The sequence below is a fragment of the Pantherophis guttatus genome, chromosome 2 (genome assembly GCF_059756535.1).
Source record: "Pantherophis guttatus breed Tessera chromosome 2, ASM5975653v1, whole genome shotgun sequence".
Lineage (NCBI taxonomy): Eukaryota > Metazoa > Chordata > Lepidosauria > Squamata > Colubridae > Pantherophis > Pantherophis guttatus.
The window spans coordinates 29,798,927-29,821,096 of NC_142064.1; the positions used below are offsets into that span (position 1 = coordinate 29,798,927).

The 22,170-nt window shown below is 37.0% G+C and overlaps 1 protein-coding gene across 4 annotated transcripts in view; it reads right to left on the reverse strand.

The window, feature by feature from the left end:
* The window catches only part of PDE4D (phosphodiesterase 4D), a 706,231-nt gene that overhangs the window by 381,109 nt on the left and 302,952 nt on the right, over positions 1–22,170 (reverse strand). The window contains exon 1 of one of the 4 annotated variants that reach the window (XM_034440935.3): positions 8,257–9,714. The exons of the other annotated variants lie outside the window; for them this stretch is intronic. Coding sequence (XP_034296826.1) covers positions 8,257–8,528 — 272 coding nt within the window. The 5' untranslated portion in view covers positions 8,529–9,714. Of the gene's footprint in view, positions 1–8,256; positions 9,715–22,170 lie in introns of those variants that run through there. 4 annotated transcript variants of the gene reach the window in all.

Here is a 22,170-nt window from a genome sequence, read left to right on the forward strand (position 1 = left end):
TGAATACAGAATATTTCTGCTTCTCTGCTGACCTTGAAGACTATTGGAATCCTCAAAGCAGGCCCTCATAATATGTCAGAGAGTTTTCACCATTGAATGGTTTTCAATAAAAGTCCATCTCGACTACATATATATAAAAAAGCTTGGAATACAATGACCTTGTTATATTAGCAGAGAGTTTCTCAACCTTGGCAGCTTTAAGATGTGAGTGCTTTTTGCTGGGTAGGGAATTCTGGGAATTGAAGTCCATACATCTTAAAGTTGCCAAGGTTGAGAAACACTGTATTAGCAATAACTGCCCTGACCATCTTAAATGAAGCCTCTGCTTATGCTGCAACTTGGAAGACACTCACAGCAATAAATTCCACCCCTCTGGAAAGAGCATTAGAGGTGCTGTAAGATAATCACTATCTAATCTACTTTCAGTTCTAAAACTAGAATTGCATAAATTGCAAAATATTATGGGCATTAGCAACTTAATCCGTAGAACTCATAAATTCATTTGCCCCAAACTGAATTTTCCTCGATAATTCCTATTAGTGGATCCATTTAAAATAATCAGATCCAGTCTGCTGAATGTCTGTACAAAGCACAGGCTAGCATAATTACATTTTATGTCTTTACAATGGCTGACTATGAAAGGAAGAGTTTCTTCTAAATTAGGAGAATAATGCTTTAGTTTGAGAGATGGCTTGACATCACTTGCCCTCTTCTGGTATTGAAATTACTACCTACTATCAAAAATGCTTGTGGAATCATCATTAAAACATTATCTGTATCACGCTAGCCTTCACCAAAGATGATTAGTTTACAGAGAGGTTATCAAGGGAAGAAATACATATACACTTAATATGACATTGACTTTAACTAATGCTGCAATGAGAGACAGTCTGTGCATCGGATTCTAGAAACTGCCTGGACAACTCCCTGCAGTTTTCTTGGCAAGGTTTTTGGGGAGTGGTTTGCCATTGCCTCCTTCCTAGGGCTGAAAGAGAGTGATTGGCCCAAGGTCACACAGCTGGTTTGTACCTAAAGCAAGACTAGAACTCACCATCTAGTTAATATATCAGGCAGAATAGAATAGAATAGAATAGAATAGAATAGAATAGAATAGAATAGAATAGAATAGAATAGAATAGAATAGAATAGCTCCATGGCTTAGGACCTGGTTATTTACGGGACCGCCGGCTACCACCAATAGTCTCCCAATGACCAGTACGCTCCCATAGAGAGGGGCTCTTCCTGGTGCCGTCGGCCAAACAATGTCGACTGGCAGCCCCCAGGGGGAGAGCCTTCTCTGTGGGGGCACCTACTATCTGGAACGAGCTCCCCCCTGACATACGGAGGATCCCAGATCTGCGTACCTTCCGTCGCGTGCTCAAGACTTTCCTATTTCATCAAGCTGGCCTGACCTAAGTCTTTCCCCTTTTAAAATGGAAATTTTAAATTTGGTTTTAAATTATTGGGGTTTTAAATCTGTTCAGCCAAATTATTTAATTCATTTTAGTTTAATTTATTTTAAATTTTGTATCTATATGTTTTATTCTATGGCTGTTCACCTCCCTGAGTCCTTCAGGAGTAGGGCGGTATACAAATTCAATAAAATAAATTAAAAAAAATAGAATAGAATAGAATAGAACAGAATAGAATAGAATAGAATAGAATAGAATAGAATAGAATAGAACAGAACAGAACAGAACAGAACAGAACAGAACAGAACAGAACAGGGGTCTCCAACATTGGCAACTTTAAGACTTGTGGGCTTCAACTCTCAGAATTCCTCAGCCAGCTTTGGGAGTTGAAGTCCACAAGTCTTAAAGTTGCCAAGGTTGGAGACCCCTGGAATAGAATAGAATAGAATAGAATAGAATAGAATAGAATAGAATAGAATAGAATAGAATAGAATAGAATAGAATAGAATAGAATAGAATAGAATAGAATAGAATAGTTGAAAGGGACATTGGAGGTCTTCTAGGCAGGAAACCCTGTACCCGTGATGGCAAACCTATGACACGCGTGCCACAGGTGGCATGCGGAGCCACATTTGCAGGCACGCGAGCTCAGCTGATTTTCGGCTGGCCCCACCCACGCCACCCCTCCCAGGAGTCTCCACGCAGCCTGGTTTGGATGCCAGGTAAGTACAGGGCTCGCACGAAGGCTCTAGGAGGGCGTTTTCGGCCATCGGAGAGCCTCCATGGGGGTGGGGGAGGCTGTTTTCACCCTCCCCAGGCTCCAGGAAAGCTTCTTGAGTTGGGTGGGAGGGGCGAAGAACGGGTCTCCCAAGCCCACCGGAAGTCAGAAAATGGGCCATTTCCAGCCTCCGGAGGCTTCAGGTAGGCCTGCTAGGCCCAAAATGGGGCGTGGGGGGGTTGCGTGCACATGCACGGGGATGTGCAGTGGACATTGAATTATGGGTATGGGCATGAGCATGTGCAACACCTCCCACCCCTTTTGGCACGTGACAGCAAAAGGGTTAGCCATCAATGCCCTATACCATTTCAGACAAATGGTTGTCCAATCTCTTCTTAAAAACTTCCAGTGTTGGAGCATTCACAACCTCTGGAGGAAAGTTGTTCCACTGATTAATTATTCTAACTGTCAGGAAATTTCTCCTTAGTTCTAGGTTGCTTCCCTCCTTGATTAGTTTCCACCCATTGCTGCTTGTCCTGCCTTTGGGTGCTTTGGAGAATAGCTTGGCTTTCCCTTCTTGTGGCAGCTCCTGAGACTGGGAGGCAAGTTCTAGTCTTGCCTTAGGCATGAAGTCAATTGGCTGATCTTTGGCCAATCCCTGTTTCTCAGTACTAGGAAGGAGGTAAGGGCAAACTCCCAAAAAAACCTTGCCAAGAAAACTGCAGGGACTAGTCCAGGCACTTGTCAGGAGTCAACACTGAAGGTACACCCACACAAATCCCGTCACTGCAAGTCTCGCCACTGACAGAAATTCCTAGCAACTGTAGTTCAGCAACACATGAATTCCTACATGTTTCCCACCTATCCTGTATAAATTTATTCTGTGTAACTATAGATGTATAATGGAGATGCAATTATAGATGCATAAACCTGGAGATGCATGGCAAGGTCTACCATCAGGCACAATGAAATGACTTCCACAGACTGTAAAGCAGACTGGACTTTGATTTTTATAATTCTAAAACTATGTCCATGCTAGATTATATTATAATTATATTTCTAACGTATCTGGAAGGCGCTTCGTTAATGAAGGCTGTTGTAAATGCAAATTGAGCAGGAACCAGCAAATAGGATAGAATGGTACTTGAGGCTGAACTGTGTTGTGTATCTTCTTTGTAACTGCTTCTAACATTAGATATAATGGAAAACAGTTATCTTTCTTCAGCTTTGGAGAAAGATTCAACTGCAAGTGCAAGTTGATTTTTGCTGATTGTATGGAGGAACACTCATTGTCCTCCACCATACCAGCCCTGGGCAACTGGATAGTTGTTTGAACAGTAGAGTATAAATCAAGGAGATTCATATTATTCTATTGATACATTCCCTATACAGTGGTACCTTAGTACTCAACTGCTTTGAAACTCATCAAATTTGGTCCTCCACAAATTTTGATGTGAAAATTTTGTCCTAGTACTCATCATTTGTTTGGTACTCAATGCATAAGCTAGAACTTGTCAGTGTCAGCTGCCTTGTGACTCACTACATTATTCCTTATGGGAAAAATTGTATGGTACTCATAAATTTTGGTATTCATCACACCACCCGGAACCAATTAACATTTATTGTACCACTGCACACTTATGATGGAAGAGACTGAACCTAGCCCAAGGATCAAACTGAGTAGAGCGCTCCACTTTTTCTTTGTCACTGATATTCCTTTTACTGTGACATCCAAATTTATACTATCCCTCTTGGTTTTTTTTTCCTGACACCTTCTTCTCGCTGCAGGGGAAGGAACATAAATCTCTGCATATTCTGGTATTAATAGATATTAATAAGGTCTAAGGACAATGAATTAACTACCTCTGATTCATTCCAAAGGTGAATTTGAGCTTTTTTTTTACCTGTATTCCCAAACATTAGACTTATTCTCCCAACAGGCACACTTCATACCCTGCAGCGGACTACCTTCAGCCCACCAGTTGGCCAAACTGTTCCTGAAGCACACCTACTGCCTGCATGGAATACCATGAACAATTATCTCAGATAGATGGGTCCAGTTCTGAAGGGAGTTCCTGCGGTCCATTGGGTGATCTCAGGGCCTTAGCTCAGCCATTCATCCAAGCACCAATGGGGGGAGCACCAAAAAGTTTGCAGTATTGTGGCTTAAGGTAAAGTCCTTCAAAATATTCTGTATATCTAACATCCTAACTAAATATAACTTCTATGATGAAAAATTCCCACACATAGCCTGTGACTCATTAGTAACACCTACAACATCAGTAATCAAAACACCTTGGAAAATGTGGTCCTGTATTGAAAAGACTTTGAAGAACAGCTATTTGTTTTATTGTAACCTCTTAACAAACTGAGTATTTTTTTTCCAATCTTAAAAGAACAGAATACTTATCAAGTTTTATTAATGTCATTTTCAGATATACATTCTTTCTTCAAATTCAGAGATCAACCTCACTGACAGTATCAATACATTAGAAATTTGTATCACCCTTTCCCCAGCATCTTTTAAATAATGGTTGAGCATGTGAGAGAAAGAAAGAGAGGGAAGAAAGGTCCAGAAAATAGAGCCTAGTATTTCATGTAGCAAAAAGATTCTTCCAAGAAAAGTTTCTTGAAGTGAGATCACAGACCATATTGAATTTGCATACTGTAGGTATATTGCCCAACGTAGTCAGTTCCTATAAACAACCCTTGTGGTTGTGGTAGATATATTTCATTGATAAGCCACTGAATGTCATATAATCACATTTATAATGTCATTATAATAAAAAAAAACATAACTTATTTACAGGAACATTGGACAATATTGGAATATCATCTTTCTTCCTAACACATCATAAGTTGTTTTTGAAAATCAATTTACTTTCATCATTGGACAGCCATGCAGGATGCAAAAATAAAAATAAAAATAAAAATGGAGCATTTAGGAAATAGAAACTCACAGAAAATGGAAGCCCACAAGCAACAGTTCTACAATTGTAATTTCTTCCAGAAAACAGTCTTGGAATTGTTTTTCTCTTTTTACAGATGAGTAATATAGTCAAGAACGTCTAAACAGCCTTCCTCCAGCTGGGTGTCCTTCAAATGCTTTAGGACCAAATTTTTTCCCACTGCCCCACAGCTGGGAATTCTCAGAGATGTAATTCTAGCACATCTAGAGAACACCAGAATAGAGAAAGCTGCTCTTGAGAAAGAGAAAAAAATAATAATAAATATCTAATGAAAATAAAAAAACTTTAAAACTGACCTTTATACAGTGCCATGGACAAAGAATGATAGTTTAGGCATTATTCTTTTAATAGAAATCTGGAGTTTCCTATATAAATAGCTCAAAGTAAGATGCTAATCTTTCCTTATAAATATCTTCTAACACTGAACCAGAATTTTAAACAGATTTCAGACTTCAAGATAAACAGTTTGAATGGAATGTTGAACTTGAAAGAGAAGTTGTATGTTGGGAATAGAAGCAATCAAATCTTCCGATTACCAATGGGGAGTTTGAATGCTCTTTTCCAACCAGAGCCTCTCAGATGTAGAAAATTTAATGCTCATTCTTTCCAGCTGGCATGATCACCAATAGTTTTGAAGGGTACTAGTTTGAAGAAAGCTGAGCTATGGCTTTTCAATGTGAAATCTTCATATAAGCCTTAACTGAGCAGGATTATATACAAGTAAAATTATTATTAACAATAGGTTCCAGTCACATGCTCTGAAGTTAGTAAGTATCGCCACCCAAAATTCCTTTTGACATGTGTACTACAAGATTATTAGGATCTAGGAACCTTGATCATTCTACAATTAAGTCCAAAACATTTATGTATGAATGTTAATTCTCATCAAATGGAAGAACGATCGAGAGTAACTTTCCCAAATCTGATGTTTTCCAAACGAAACATACTTCAACTCCCATCAGTGATTCTGCTAGTAATTGTAGCCCCAAAGGAAACATCCCATCCCTTCATACTGAATTCCATTTTTTAGATACCAATAGTCTCAATTTCCATCAGAAAGAGAAAGAAAGAAATAGAATTATTGCCAGGGTATGAAAAAGATGAAATAAGAAGTATCCTAATTGGTACTTGGAAAAAGATTTGAAAATGTGTGACAACAAAGAAATATAATTCATATATTTTGTGATCATGCCCAATCATAATTCAATAATAGACAAGGAGTTCTAGCTACATAAATTGAAGCACTTCTCAACAGGGATTTGTTTAGTCTCAACATGTACTGAGTGTCTTAAGGAGGCATTGGCTTTTGTTACTCCTTATAGCAAGGAGAGGCAATCTGCATTCCCAGCTCCACATTCATGCTAAACCATAGTGTACTTTGTATGATTTAAGCTTTATGTGTTGCAGGACGCCAGCTACTGTACTTTGTAAACCAAGCTTGTTGCTCAACATCCTATGCAAACCAAGGATTTGCGGCTCATTTAACAAACTAGGGCAAAATCATAGCTTGGGTGACAGACAGTACATAATCTATTGGTAACCAACCCTTTTTAGCCATGACTGAAGAGTTTTGTCTTTTTCTCTCTTTTTAGGACCAGATGGTGGTGATATGTGACAATTACTTGAAAAGATGGATCAAATTTTATAGCTATTTTATCTGTTTTTGGGGACTTTGGGAGCACTGAAATTATCAAAGGCTCAACACACCTCTTTAGGCATTGTTTTCTTTTAGAAGATCCCCACAAACGTAGCACTGAAAAAATCTGCAAATGTGTCACGCATTCTAGGTGCACAGTTGAGAGTTGTAAAAGACTGCAAAAAATAAGATGGGGACACAAGCAGTCTGTTGGTCACACCTGCTGTGGACCAAAGCATTCTTCCTCACTTTAATGACATGAATATTAACGTGAAAAAGTAATGTTCTGTGAAGAGCATACAGAGATTACTCCATTCCTATTGCAATACCGTTTTCAGCTTCATGTTTCTTCTAGTTGCTCCAAGAAACAATCCAGACAACAAAATTCAAAACATGCAAAATTATAAAAAGCTATCAAAACCTTCGTTAGAGAAGCCAATACGTGATTCTGAGAGTTATAGCTAAAGAATAGATTTCTTTAGCAATCAGCACCCAGGTCAGCACAGATTAACTCCAAAATTAACATCAGACCAACAATCAAATAAACAATACCCCGATCAAGAAATTGCCAAAGAAGCCAACAGTAAACAGCCCAACCAAAGAATCCCTAAGACCGCCTCCACCAACACTGACAGGGCAAGACACCAGAATATAAACTGACAGCAAACAGCAAACTCCTTACTAGCACTGATGATCTTACCTAGTTTCAGTAATGAAATACCTGCAAGAAAACTAGCAAGCTCAGAGACCACCAAGAACCCCTCAGAATAGATTTTACTAGAAACAAAATAAGTGCAATAATCTGGCAGTCAGTTCAGCAATGGATAAATTCATCTATACATTCGAATCACACTAATTCTGTCCAGTTCACAATTACAATGCAGTTAATAGATTTTTCTATTGAAAAAGCAGGGGTCCCCCCCCCTTTTCATAGCAGTTATCTGAAAACAAGCTGCCTGGAATTCATGTTTGCTCTACATCTCTTCCTCCATCTATATTTGATGGAGAGGTAGATCTAATAATATCCTCTTTAAGAGGTTTTGCAATTGCAATATGAGACACTGTTCCTCTATGCCCACCTAACATGGTAGAGGGGAAGAAAAGGATGTTATCATTTCATCGTTTAAGAGTAAGTCAGATAAATATTTTTTTCAATTTTTTTCATGCTCTTCACATAAATTAAATCTTCCAGAGAGCTGACGAAGGGAACAAAGTGTCCTTTGAAAGCGACAAAAAAAGTAAATGCCGTTTTGGCAGCCCTGCTGCTTTTCCTTCCTGTTTCCTGGAGCAGCATTCGCTTCACTCAATTTAATATCAGAAGTAGTTTGACTGTAATGGAACAAGATTTCATGTCTAATTCCTATTGCTACTATTGCTACTATTTAAGGGTATCAAATCTGGTCTTTATCTCCAGGAGTTTGAGAGGAAGGGTTAGGAATCTTGCATTACAAAACTGCAACATTATCCAAAAAAAAAAAAAAGGAAAGAGTGAGGGGAGGGAGGGTACAATTCAGATCTTACCAGGTATGTGCCACAGTGAACCGGCGCTGTTTTGGTATGTTGCTACTCAAAAGCATCCTGCGCAACAGCCTTGGCGAATTTCTGGGAGAAATGATGGGTGACAATTTCGGTGAAATTGATGAAGATTTCTGGGATATCTTGAGCTTTTCATGCTGCAACAGGTTTTCCTTCAGGGTTTTCACAAGATCCTCGTTAAGCCATGGATTTTGACAGTGTGTATTGTCAACTTCAGGTACAATCAAGGTGTCTGGGCTTGTTGTTTGCTGAGCCATGTTTCCAAAGCAACTTATATTAACGAAATCTCTATAAATGCAACGTGATATTTGTTTTGGCTGCCTTGGAAAGGGAAAAAAAAAAATCCTTTGCTCATTCAGTCTTGAGGAACTGTGCCAAGCTGCACCTCTGATTCAGCCTGTTCGGCTTGTAACATGGTGCTGCCTGCTTTCAATATTGAATTGCAAAGAAGAGGAAGGGAAGAAGAAAAACAAGCAAACTCCTCCACCGAACCTATCAGGCATTGCTTCTCCATGACAAGTCCATGCTGCCAAACAGCCTTCACTCTTGCCAGCTAGGTAAGTGAACACGGAGCGAAGGGACAATGCACCGAGTCGCAGTCCTGTGGCAGCGCCTGTCAAAACTACTGGAACTAATATGCTGCAGCTGCTTGAGTGACTCCTGAATATGTATACAAAAAAGTGCCAGGAGGAGGGCTAAAATCTTGGCATGATTGCCTGATTGGGCTCTCTTTTCCAATCTGTGAGTTTCTCGTTCTGGAGAAGGGAGGGGAGCTGATGTCAGGCATGTCCTTCCCCTTTTCTTTCTCTATGAACTACCGCCCCTGCTGCAAGAAGAGCACCTAACCTTGCATTACATATTTTGAACAAATAGTTCTTAATACATGTAGCACAGGATTGCTGGGTTGTTGTGAATTCTTGGATTAGAATTGCAGTCTTTCTCACATTCCTTCCAAGTGTACAGTGGAGGGAATTTTGTGTTGAAGGAGTTGCACAGCCACCTGGGAAGGAGATTGGGGGGGTGATGAGGGGGGGATCAGGAACTACAGTATCATTGTCCTCTGTACTATGCCAAACATGATGTACTTTAGGAACCTTTTAAAAACTTTTTCAGAATATCTTGGTCTTCCCTAATGATTAAATCACCATATATTTTCTTTTGTGGATTGGCTTAATTCTGTTATGGTTTGGGATTTTCAAACAAGAACCAGTATAAAAACATAATGTACAAAAAAAATGAGAAGAGCAGAATGAAAATGGAAAATGAAAAGTGTATTTCAAAACTGTGAATAAAGCAATCAAAATGTTCCAGGTATTACAGTAATTTCTGCCCACCTCCCAGGATGTTTTGTTATGTGAATGAATTGCTAGCTTGGAAGTTATCCATTGCCTTTTCACACAGCCACAAACTGCTTGGAGGAATACCGTGTTTCCCCGATAATAAGACCCTGTCTTATATTTTTTTTGAACCCTGAAATAAGCTCTTGGCCTTATTGCCATGCACTCAAAAGCCCGATTGGGCTTATTATCAGGGGATGTCTTATTTTGGGGGAAACAGGGTATTATGCCTATGCTCAAACTCAAACTGCAGTTTGTCTTAACTATGGCTTAAAAGAGAAGCACACATCCTGAGCGCCAAGAAGTAATCTTAATTTATTTTCAGGCAAACTGTCAAGTTCTGCATACTTTGCAAATTTCCTCCATTTTATTTTTAGATTGGTTTAACCACTTTCACTCCCGGCTGCATCTCCAATGCTGAAATGCAGATCTCAATAAATTTTAATCAGAATCATTCAAGTTTCAACCAGACAAAAAGGTTAGGGAAACATTCCAAGTTCAAATTGTGATTTCTAAGCTATCTTGTTTTCATAAACCATAGTTAATATTAAGCACAGATCTATGCATGAGCATAACAGATTGCTGTACAGTTAGCTTAAAATGGAACTGAAAAACACTGATCTCTTTCTTGTGACTAGCAGGGAAAAAGAGATAGAGGTGGAGTATATAAGCTTTAGTTTAGAATTACAATAAAATTAAGTCAGAAATAATTATAGGATTATTCCAAGGATAGAGAAAGTGGACTGGGTGACCATGGGCCTCTCTATCCTAAGTAAAAGACAATGTCAAACCACTTCTGAAATCACACCAACAAAACTTCAGGGGCTACTCTAGGCAACTGCCAGGACTGACACTGACTTGAAGCCCCTGCCCCACCCCCACAAAAACTCTCCTCTCTTTCTCCCTTGAGAATTCTAGCCTTGATTATTCAAGGCTAGAACAATGAAATTGATTAGGACTAGATTCAAGCCATTCAAAACAAAATAGTGTTCAATTTGTAGAATTTCCTACACTGTCGTAATAAAATTGCCAGAGGATATTTACCCATGTAGCTGCATGAATCTCCATTTTAAAAGAAATGGATCACAGAATGTTCAAAAACAGTGCTGGCTTCCTAAAAGCTTCTTAGCAACTCTTGAAAGCTAAGATGCTGGATAAGATGAATGTTTCTCTTGTTTTAGCACAGCTTTGCTAATATTTTCACCCAAGTCATTAGATCAAAGTATGTGCGCACGCATGTCTTTGAGTCAGTACTGACTCCTCGCAACTGCCTGAACAAGTCCTTACAGTTTTCTTGTCAAGGTTCCAGAAGTGGCTTGCTGTTGCCTGCTTCCTAAAGCTGAGATAGTAACTGGCCCAAGGTCACCCAGTTGACTTCGTGCCTAAGGCAGGACTAGAATTCCTGGTCTCCCACAGTTCTAGCCTGCTGCCCTAACCACTACACCAAACTGGCTCTCGATACAACTTAATGAGATATCTTAGCATTAAAATAAAAGGAAATTAGGCAAAAGCAAAACAGCTTTTCCAACTCATGCAGTTAAATATTGTGAGAAAGGTTTTGACATACCAGACATGATGTTGACAAACACTCCTGATAATCAGGAGGATAGTAATTGCTCCCTTGCAGTTGGGCAACAAGGAAAAGCAGAGTTGGATATCACTAACATGTTGACCTAGAATCAATCAGTAGTATTCCATCAACGCTTTCACGACATGTCCTGACTGGAAGAATCAAAAGTACTGCAAAATAGTGCACTCAAACCTCAATTGCGACAAATAGTCCAGAAAGTCCTCTTGGTTGTTTCTTTTTTTTAAGAACAACTATCTAGTTTGTGGCATAGTACAAACAACCAAATCATTCTCAGTATCACATTCTGGGAAAAGTCTAACTGAAATGAGGTGCAGATAACCAGTCTAGCATTATTGTCAAACTTGAGATGAATATGATCAATTTTACCTGCAAAGATTTATGAAAATTGCTTACAGTTTCTTCTTGTTTGGTTTTCTTCTCCCAATATTTGGATAGAGAAGATGCCACATAAAACACTGCTGTTCTATTCTGTTCTGTACAGATACAATTCAGTGTAACCAAATAGGATTAGTATTAGTAGCAGCAGCAATTATAGCAGTGCAGTCAGTACCAGAGAAAATAGTAGGAGGGCCACTTAAATTATAAATTGAGTTATAAGTGACCTGAAGCAGTATGTCTTAATATTAAGCTAATATTCAGTATCAGAGGCTGTGTTCATAAAACACAATTATCCAGGTCAGTTGAAAATCTAATGAATGCCCACGCTGGAACTACTTATTATTAATCTTAGTTAAGATTATTGTTAATCTTAGGATTTTTGTGGCTCAACACATTGTATGAACTCAATTTATTTTGTTAGTTTACAGTTCAGTAAATTATACAAATATATATAATTGCAACCAGGTTAAACATATTGTAGAGAAAGGCATTGCAATATATTTGCAATGGAACTTGATGCATATAACTCAATTTCATTTATCCTCCAAATCAGGGTAAGAGGAATGTGTGTATCTACAATAACAGGAAATAGGTTTGTTTTAAAAGTAGACAGAGGAAACAGAAATTTGTTTTTGCATCTGTAGGAAAACCAAAGCACTAAGAATTTTCTTAGGAATCTGATAAAAACAGCAGCTTGTTGGGATGTCTCTGCTTGAAAGTGCCTCTTATGCAATGTAGGTACACTCCATGCAATTAAACTTTGTGTTATAGTGACTCTGAGCACTACTAAGAGTTGTCCAAGAATGGTGATACCATCCTATAGTTTCTTAATGACACCAATATTGGCTTTATTCAACTGGCACACACCAGTGGAACTTGCTAATTATTTCATCCATATGCTATGGTTCCTCTTCATCTTCCTACACTAAATTCCCCATACCTATGAATAGTTCACACAGATTGTCTCAAGCTCCATTGAACCATAAAGCCACATTATATTATAATTGATGCATGTCTGCTTAGAAGTAAATACAACTTAATTCAGTAACATTTACTCTCAAATATAAAATATTTGTAAAATATTTAAATATTTGTAAAATATTACAGCCTTCATCTTGTCTATACTGATATAATACAAAAGCTATTATTTGTAACAATAAAAGTCAAATCACTGCATAATTTATCTTCCAAAACAGAAAATTATCTTAGCATACAAAATTATTCAAATAAATATTACATAAAATAGTAGAGCCAAATAACAAACAAAGAGAAAATAATGATGTCAGAGAAACTGACATCCTGTTAATTGATAGATAAAACCTTGTTTTACTTCTTTCAAATATTTACAGTTAGCATATCTTCCTGAAATTATTTGGTTTGGTGAGAAGTGAGTCATAGCAACCTTGTTTATAGGCCTAAAGCCAATGGCACGGAAGGCAACATAAGAGATCAGAAACCTAATTCTGTGATCTATCTGGCAATTCCCACACTATTGGAGGGAAGCACCAACCTTTCATCACCTTCCACAAATGCCTTTGGTGGGACAAAAACAAGCAGGAAATTGGATCTCCTTTGACTCATTCACAAAAGAAACCATGATTTTTCCAGGAACTTATAAAACACCAAGAGCTGCAATTCACAGGATTCAAGGGGATTTTGAACGGTTGGAGCAAGTGTCAGAAACATCAAATTTCAACTGGACAAATGCAAAGTCCTTAATTGGGGTAGGAAAAAAATAAAAATAGAGGATAGAGGAAACCAACACATTAGAAAAAGGTTTTATATTTGGTAATATAAGATGAATCTGAACCTACAGAACAGGTCTGTCAAACTCCTGGCCTGTGGGCCGGATGTGTCACACACTGGCCACGTCCATGCCCAATTTAGTAAAGGAGGGGGGAAAGCCCCGATATGTCACATGACAACAACGTGAGTTTGACACTCATGCTACAGAACGACACAGGCAGGCAGGCAGGCAGGCAGGAAGAAAATAAGAAAGAAAAGAGCAAATGTAGGCCTAGACTGCACTTGCTTAAATATAACAATATGATGAAGGTAAGTCATTGCTCCTCTCTGTTCTGCCTTGGTGAAATCATGCCTAGAATATCACCTCCAGGGCACCACATTTTAGGAAGGATGTTTACAAATTAGGACCTATCTAGACAAGAATAACTAATATGATAAGAAGCCTGGAATGAAAACTTAAAAAATTGTGTGATAATTGGGTATGTTTAGCCTGGAGGAGAGAACAATGCAGAGAGATAGCTGCCTTCAAGTATCTGAAGGACTGTTACATAGAAGATGGGGCAACATTGTTCTGAATTGCTCCAGATGAAAGAACAATGATAGTTTAAGTAACAAGAATGCCAATTTGGATTGTACTCAGAAAATTCTCCTAATGGTACGGGCTGCCCCCGGAAGTGGAGACTTTAGTGAAGTGGTCTCCTTCACTAAAGACTGCAGTTAAGAATGATGTAGTAGTGGATTCCTACACTGAGTAGAGGTTGTACCTGGATCACACTGCAACAACTGCAATATATAAGAGCGTTTGTGTGAATTTTAACAACTACAGCAAAATACACTATTGATTATATAGTAACTCATGTGCATATATTACCCTGTTTTCCCCAAAATAAGATATCCCCTGATAATAAGCCCAATCGAGCTTTTGAGCGCATGGCAATAAGGCCAAGCGCTTATTTCAGGGTTCAAAAAAATATAAGACATAAGTGTTTTGGGGAAACACAGTATGATTAAAATAAAGTAAACATTAAAAAGTATAAGACAAGAAAAAAATAAGATAAATGTAGTTTTAATATAAAATTAATTGAATCCCTATACTTAACATTACATTTAGACCATATAGAAACTTGTTTTTTTATCTTCTTTTTTTCTAGAATATTATGACATTACAAAAACTGATGAAAAGCACATATCTTGGATGTATTATTCACCATCAGGAAGAATTGGAAGTTTCAATTTTTGCAAAAGTATTCTCGCTGTCGAGCCCAGGTTTGATAAAGCAAAAACTCCCTATAAAATGATGAATAACATATATTAGGAATACAATTTACTATCACATTTATATTAACTGTTATATTTTATGCCAGAATTAAAGATTGTACTTTGATTTGAAATCACAAAAAGTTCTGACCGGGTAAGATCATGTAAGTTGGAACCTTCACATTTCTTACAATGCCACAACAAAATTCTGTATGGTTAATAAGTAAATAATAAAAATTAAGACAATTATCTGGTCAAGCTAAAAAACCAACCTGATTTAGGAAGTGATTTTTGTCTTTTTGATGTTTTTGTCTATAATTGAGAATTGGAGATGTCAACCTTTCACTATCATCAATGAGTGCCTGTTTATATATATATAGTTAAGGAACTTTAAAACCTACTGAATATGTAAACCATATTTGCACCTTTCAATGTTAACAGCAAAAACATTATAACACACCATTAAACACCAAGCTAAGCTTTTTTGGGATGGCATTGAAATGATGAACAGGTTATTCACAACAAAGATATACAAGCTAAATCCACTGAAAAGGAAGTGAAAGTTTAACTTGATTTTCAAGTAGTGCTAATATTGCACAATAATCATCCGGAACTTAAACATAAAATATTTACATTACAACCTGGAGGAAACAAATGTTGAATGCAATTTGCGTAGGCTACTTTTGCTTATTCGCCTGTTACATAGTATTTAAAAGCCAAATATTGTATACAGTACAAATACTCATTTTTCAAATATAAAAAAAAAATCATTGTATACAAAGCTACATGCAGTTCACCCCATCTGCCTTTTAAGACCATAAAAAGAAAATTCCTTCCAGTTACTATTGGAGGATTAGATAGTTATAACTATTAATGGCAGTTTCATATCCATTCAGTTGGTTCAGTTTTAAGTTGTAGATGTGAATTTCTAATTATGAACTCATTTAGAACATGTCATTTAGAATAACAGAGTTGGAAGAGACCTTGGAGGTCTTCTAGTCCAACGCCTTGCTTAGGCAAGAAACCCTACACCACTTCAGACAAATGTTTATCCAACATCTTCTTTAAAAATTTCCAGTGTTGGAGCATTCACAACTTCTGGAGGCAAGTTGTTCACTGATTCATTGTTCTCACTGTCAGGAAATTTCTCCTTAGTTCTAAGTTGCTTCTCTCCTTGATTAGTTTCCACCCATTGCTTCTTGTCCTACCCTCAGGTGCTTTGGAAAATAGCTTGACTCCCTCTTCTTTGTGGCAGCCCCTGAGATATTGGAACACTGCTATTATGTCTCCCCTAGTCCTTCTCTTCATTCAACTAGACATACCCAGTTCCTGCAACCATTCTTCATATGTTTTAGCCTCCAGTCCCCTAGTCATTTTTGTTGCTCTTCTCTGCACTCTTTCTAGAGTCTCTTTCTTTTACATGTTCATTTAGAAATGCTGCGATATTCCAAAGTTGAGGAGGCTTTGAATAAGATGTCCTCTGTGGGATCTACCCTACTGGATGCTACAACCTCCCAATTTATCCTCTTTTTCTTCTTTTTTTCTCTTACTTCTTTACAAGGTTATAAAGGTTTCTTCACCTTCCTTATCCCTACTTCCCTAATTCTACCAGACAGCAGACTTAGTATGTTTTTCCTCTGTGTTTTCCTTACATTTTTAACATAAGTTTTCCCAGCCTTTTGGAGCTGGAAAGCATGCCTGAAATTTTGAAAATAGTTGTGACAAAATGCATGATAGAAGGATTTCTCTTTTACAAAATCTTGCCATGGATAAAAAAAACAGTTACAACTCATACATTTACCAGAATACTATATCACATGTGATAAATCCAGTCATTCATTAACTTTACCAATAGTTAGATCTTACTAATGATTCTGGCAGCACTGTCAAACTAACTGGGTGAAAAGTCACAATCAGAATAAGGAGCCACATCCACATTCTCCTAGAAATGTCTAATATCACACAATCTGCTCTGACAGGGCTTAATTACAGCACTTGTGTGCAAGGGGGTGGGGGGGAAGCAGGGAAAGTCCATGAAATTCTGCTTGTTTTTTAGGCAGATGTCCTGTGTGGCATATATAAAAAAGAGCAAGGCTTTGATTGCATGGTTATGGCTGCCATTGTTCAGAGGTCCCTGCTCCACCATTGGCCAGAGAGATAGACATAAATGTAGTATAGATAGTATAGTATAGTATAGAATTCTTTATTGGCCAAGTGTGATTGGACACACAAGGGATTTGTCTTGTGCATACTTTCTCAGTGTACATAAAAGAAAAGATATATTCGTCAAGAATCATAAGGTACAACACTTAATGATAGTCATAGGGAACAATTAAGCAATCAAATCATATTAGGAAACAGTCAATATAAATCATAAGGATACCAGCAACAAGGTTACAGTCATAAGTGGGAGGAGATGGGTGATAGGAACGATGAGAAGATTAATAGTAATGCAGACTTAATAACTAGTAGCTTGGCCACTGCAGTCAACACTTGCTTTGGAAGTGTTCTGTGGTGCCAGATCTTGCCAGTTCTGAAAAAAGAGAACTTGCTTCTTATGACTGAACAAGGTTTGAAATACATCACAGACTATATCATAGATTAACACTGAGTACAGGAGTTGTGAAAGCCTTGGAAAAGATATTCAGATGCTGTGATGTAACTATATTTACAAAAACTGAAGAAATGGGATAGGAAGAGTATTGATGCTTTTGAACTTAGGTATTAAAGAAGACTCCTAAGAACATCATGGACAGCCAGTAAAACAAAACAACTGGATCACTGAACAAATCAATCTAGAATTCTCACTCAAAGCCCAGATGGCCAGATTCAAATTATCCTACTGTAGACATATTATGTGAATATCTAGGTCTCTAGCAAAATCTATAAAGTTGAAAAAAGTGGAAGGGAAGAGAAAAGACGGATAACCAACAGGCCAGTGGATGAGTTCAGTTACATCAACAGGCACATAAACAATTTACACACCATTCAAAAGAGATAATCAAAAAGCTAAAAATGAAACAAAAACCCAGAACACTTCCTTGCCAAATAAGAGATAAAAACAGGATCAAGCTATAAACAATACCCCAATCAAGGATCTACCAACTCATACAAACAATCAAACAGTAAACAACAGCCTATTCAAGCCTATTCTTCTTCTACTACCAAGAAGAAAACAACATTTCCACCAACACTGACAGGCTGAGCCACTGCATATAAACAGAGAGCAAACCCTTCTCCTCTGTAGCACTGATGTTACCTGATAATGTAGCATTTGTAAGAATCAAGCTCAGAGAGTATCAAGGACTCCTCTGTTATAGTAATGATGAGTCCACTATTGGAAGACCTGAGAAACCATGTTAGAGACAGATCATCATGGTGAAAATTATGTAGCCAGGCCTAATTAACACCAACTTTATGGCATATAATCAGTCAATCAGTGGCATTTTCAGAATCTGGTTGACTAATAATTTAACCAAAACCAAACATGAGACAACTTCTGATTCAAATTAACTTTTTTCTTATCTGCTATTGATTGATTTAAGGTAAGGCTCAACATACCAACATTAACACCATTAAGAATTATGGAGAAAGAGGGCCTACCATTTTTTATAATCTGAAACACTCCATCCCCTGGTTACCTTTATACCTGTTACAAGTAAGCTGATATATATTAAAGTTCTAGAATATAACCACCAATTGGTTTTATTTTCTCATAAAGCTTGCAAATCCAATTGTTGAGAAATGACAGAATAATTTATGGAAACAATACAATGATAGACATTTTTGTGTGTGTGTGTCATCAAATTAGTTTTAAGTCCTGGCAACTATATGGACTAGTCTTCATAGTTTTCTTGGCAAGATTTTGGAAGCGGTTTGCCATTGTCTACTTCCTAGGGCCGAGAGAAAATGACTGGCCCAAAGCCACCCTGATGACTTCACTTCCCCTAAAAGTCACGGTCACTAGAAGTCACGGTCTCCCCATTTCTAGCCTGATGCTTAACTACTTCACCAAACTTGACTAGACAGCACTACACAACAGAAAGACTGGACAAAGCAATTTTATTTTTTAAAAGGCTGTACTTACTGATAAATTTGGAAGGATTTTCATCTAGTTCTAATGGTACCATCAATGGAAAATGTGATTTTTAAATGTGTAAAAATACATCAATTACTGGAAATCATTATTTTATTTTAGCAACAGTTTGGGAATATAAACTCTTAAAACTAATTTTTGAAAATTAAATTTTCAAATTAATTTGAATTAATTTTCATGTAAATACAAGATTTTTCATATTTCTCAATTCAGGCTTTAATTGTCTTCTGTACAAACTTTCAAGATATTAAAGCATACCGACATGACTATTTTGTTCATCAGCTTATAGTCCTGAACTTTAGCTGAATCACATGATCCATATGCAGGTCTGACTGCAGCTCATGTCCCTAAGTCTGACTGCATTATAAGCCAACATCAATTTGTCATAACAAATGTTCTTGGATACATGTACATATTGACTCATTCTTGCATCTCCCTCCATAGAGAGTAATTTCCTTTATTCATTTGGATGCAGTTTTAATTTTCAAATTCAGTCACAAAATCTATACATGGATCAAACAGATGAATTGCAAACATAAAAATGTGTGCAACATACTTTGGTAAGATATAATTAGTAGACCACTCTAAACAAAAACAAATGAAAATTTCATGGGTGTGCATATGCATGCACACAAAGTTATTACTAATTATTCTGGGAGCACAGTAATCAATTATAGATAATATGCAACATATGCAATACCATTTGTCTGAGAGAAACATGACCTCTCTCACATAAACCCAGAATGTGTGAACTTGATAAATCAAGTGAAATTTTCACTTGGAAATACACTGAATACAAAGAATTCTGATTTCAATTTGTTCATTGCCATCTACTTCAGCTGTTGAACTTATACTGCTGCTGTTTGGGGCACTAATATCACAACATAAAGCAGGAATCAGTTCTCAGCATCTAGAATTCAAAGGTAAGCAAATGACCTTTCTGCTTCTTTCTTTTCCGGGCTTTCAAAATACTGATACAGTGAATCACTCCAGCAATCATAAAATAGGTAGAAATGACTCATTTAATGCACCAACACAATCAGAAACACCTACAACAATAATTCAGCTGCAATATATCCTATAGTTCACTTTTAATGATATCAAAATGGGAGCGAAGTTTTTTTAAAAAAAACAACAACATGGAAACAATTAAAATCTAATCCATAACATATGGGTGAGAAATAAAAGCTATATGATTTAGAGTAGGTGTGAGCAATTTATGGTCCAAGACTGCAAAGATCCAAATTTGTATCTATATCTCATTTGATTTTTTTTTAAATTAAGCAATAATTTTCTATCCTTTTTTTAAAAAGACAAACTTTATTGAATTTAAAAATATTGACAAGAAAAAAAAAGAGAAAATATACAAATTTTCTCACTCTTAAACTTTACATTTTCAATCCACAATTACACTAACCAACTAAATACATGTGATTATATAAACACATATATACAAATATACAAACAGTGACTTATTTACCTATTCTATCTATCTGACAGTGCATTTTTTTATTACTTGCATTTTCCCTAATTCTTGTCTTTACCCTTTTTTCCTTTGGTTTATCCACTTATACCATCTATTCCATACTATAAAATATTTTGAGTCTTCCTTGTCTTTTAATTCTAGAGTTAATTTATCCATTTCTGCGCATGTATAGATTTTTTGAATTACTTCCTGATATGTTGGCATACAATCTGTTTTCCACAATTGTGCTATAGCCAGATAATACTCTATCCTAAAGGTACTCCAAAGTTTAGGACATAACATTCTAATTAGCATTTTCATATTTGTATAAAACTTGTTACTGTATTATAGGTTCCCAGGAGTGGATTACGTGGAAATCAGTCAATTATCCAACTGATAACTACTGCAAAGAACTATAGCCAGATAGTGTATTTAGTGTCAAAGTACCTTACTAAATACTAGCATCATAGATAGCTCCTGTAAAGCTAAAATAAAGATTTATGCATGATGAAGTAACAAGGAACTCTTCTTTCAAATCAAATCCATGTTTAATATCATACTAGCATTAATATACTTTGAAATGCCCAAAGTGATAATCATTCTGGTAATAACTCTGTATACATATCACTGAAGGTCCCCCCCCCCAATACCCTTTTATTGAGATCATAGCAGTGATTGTCAGATTTGTTTGACACCTGTCTTCCCCAGCTGGTGCTTTGCTGGGATGTTTTGCTACAGCCATCAGCATTCTCAGCTATCAGGTTGATGGCTCAAAATGATGGAAGTCGTCATCCAACACTTCTGGAAGACAGCAGTTAGGGTCAGGCAGGATTACTATATGCTAGCTCTTCAATACAAGAATATAACGATTCACCAATTTAGTTGGAGTTGCATATTCCGGTATTTATCGGTCATGTTGACAGACAATACTATTTTTAGATTTGACATTTCATAGCCACTGCTTGGAAAGAGTATTAGCATGAAGGTTCCATTTCTCTCAGACAGCCCTGGCTTTCCTTTTCTTTTCCGGATAAAAGACCTCAGTGTGTCATATGCATATTTGGCATTTATGGGTCATAAATATGCATCAGCTAATTTCTAGATGACAAGTCCAAAGTACATTATTTGCAGGAAAAAACAGGTTCCCCAATCTGAGTTCTTAACTGAAACACTAATGAATAACATTGCTTGTCTGATTGCAAAAGTCTGAAGGCTAGTAAGACATGTGAGCAGTGAATTCCTGAAATAGGGATGAGGTACGGGTTCTATTTTTTATGTGAAAAGAAGCAGAATTGGTGAGGAGAAGGAAAAAAAAAACTCTGTCTGTGAATCTTCCTCACTATATGGCTTTGAACAATTCTTTTGCACCCTAGTTCCAACTTTAGAATAGTCCCTGTTTATGGAAACTACTGGAAGTATAGTGTGGAAAAGTCAGGTTTCCCTTCCTTTAACTATGTACTCCTACCAATACGAAGAAGAAACTAATCCCATAAAAACGTATTTAACCAGTGGGTTCTAAGAGAATCTATAAGTGATTAAAGAGCCTTCATCTTTCATCTTTCTACTCATCTTTCTGTTACTTTTCCTACTCCTTCAAATTTCTGATATTTTTTCTTATGTATAGATAGTATCATTTTAGGCTACACAAGGAACTATTCTTCAAGAATGAACTTAATATTAGCACAATGTAGCTTTTTGTCTCCCTGAGGGTATCTGTCCATACACTCCAAGTCCTTCTATTAAAACAATGTATTTGGGTGGGACCTTGGAGCCTTACCCATAGCAGCCCTGCCCTATGGAACAGCTTTCCCACCGAGATCCAGAGTCCCTACCCTTTTCGCCTTTTGAATGTTGTTTCCCTTAGTAGAAAAGTTCATGACTTCTGAGTAACTGGTTTATTCAGAAACAGGATTTAGTGTCATTATTAATAAATTAAGACATGACAATTCCAAACAAAAAGTTGTTAACTCAATTAACTGGGCATGTTGGATCTCATAATAAGAAAGTGGACTCCTGAAATATTGTGGGA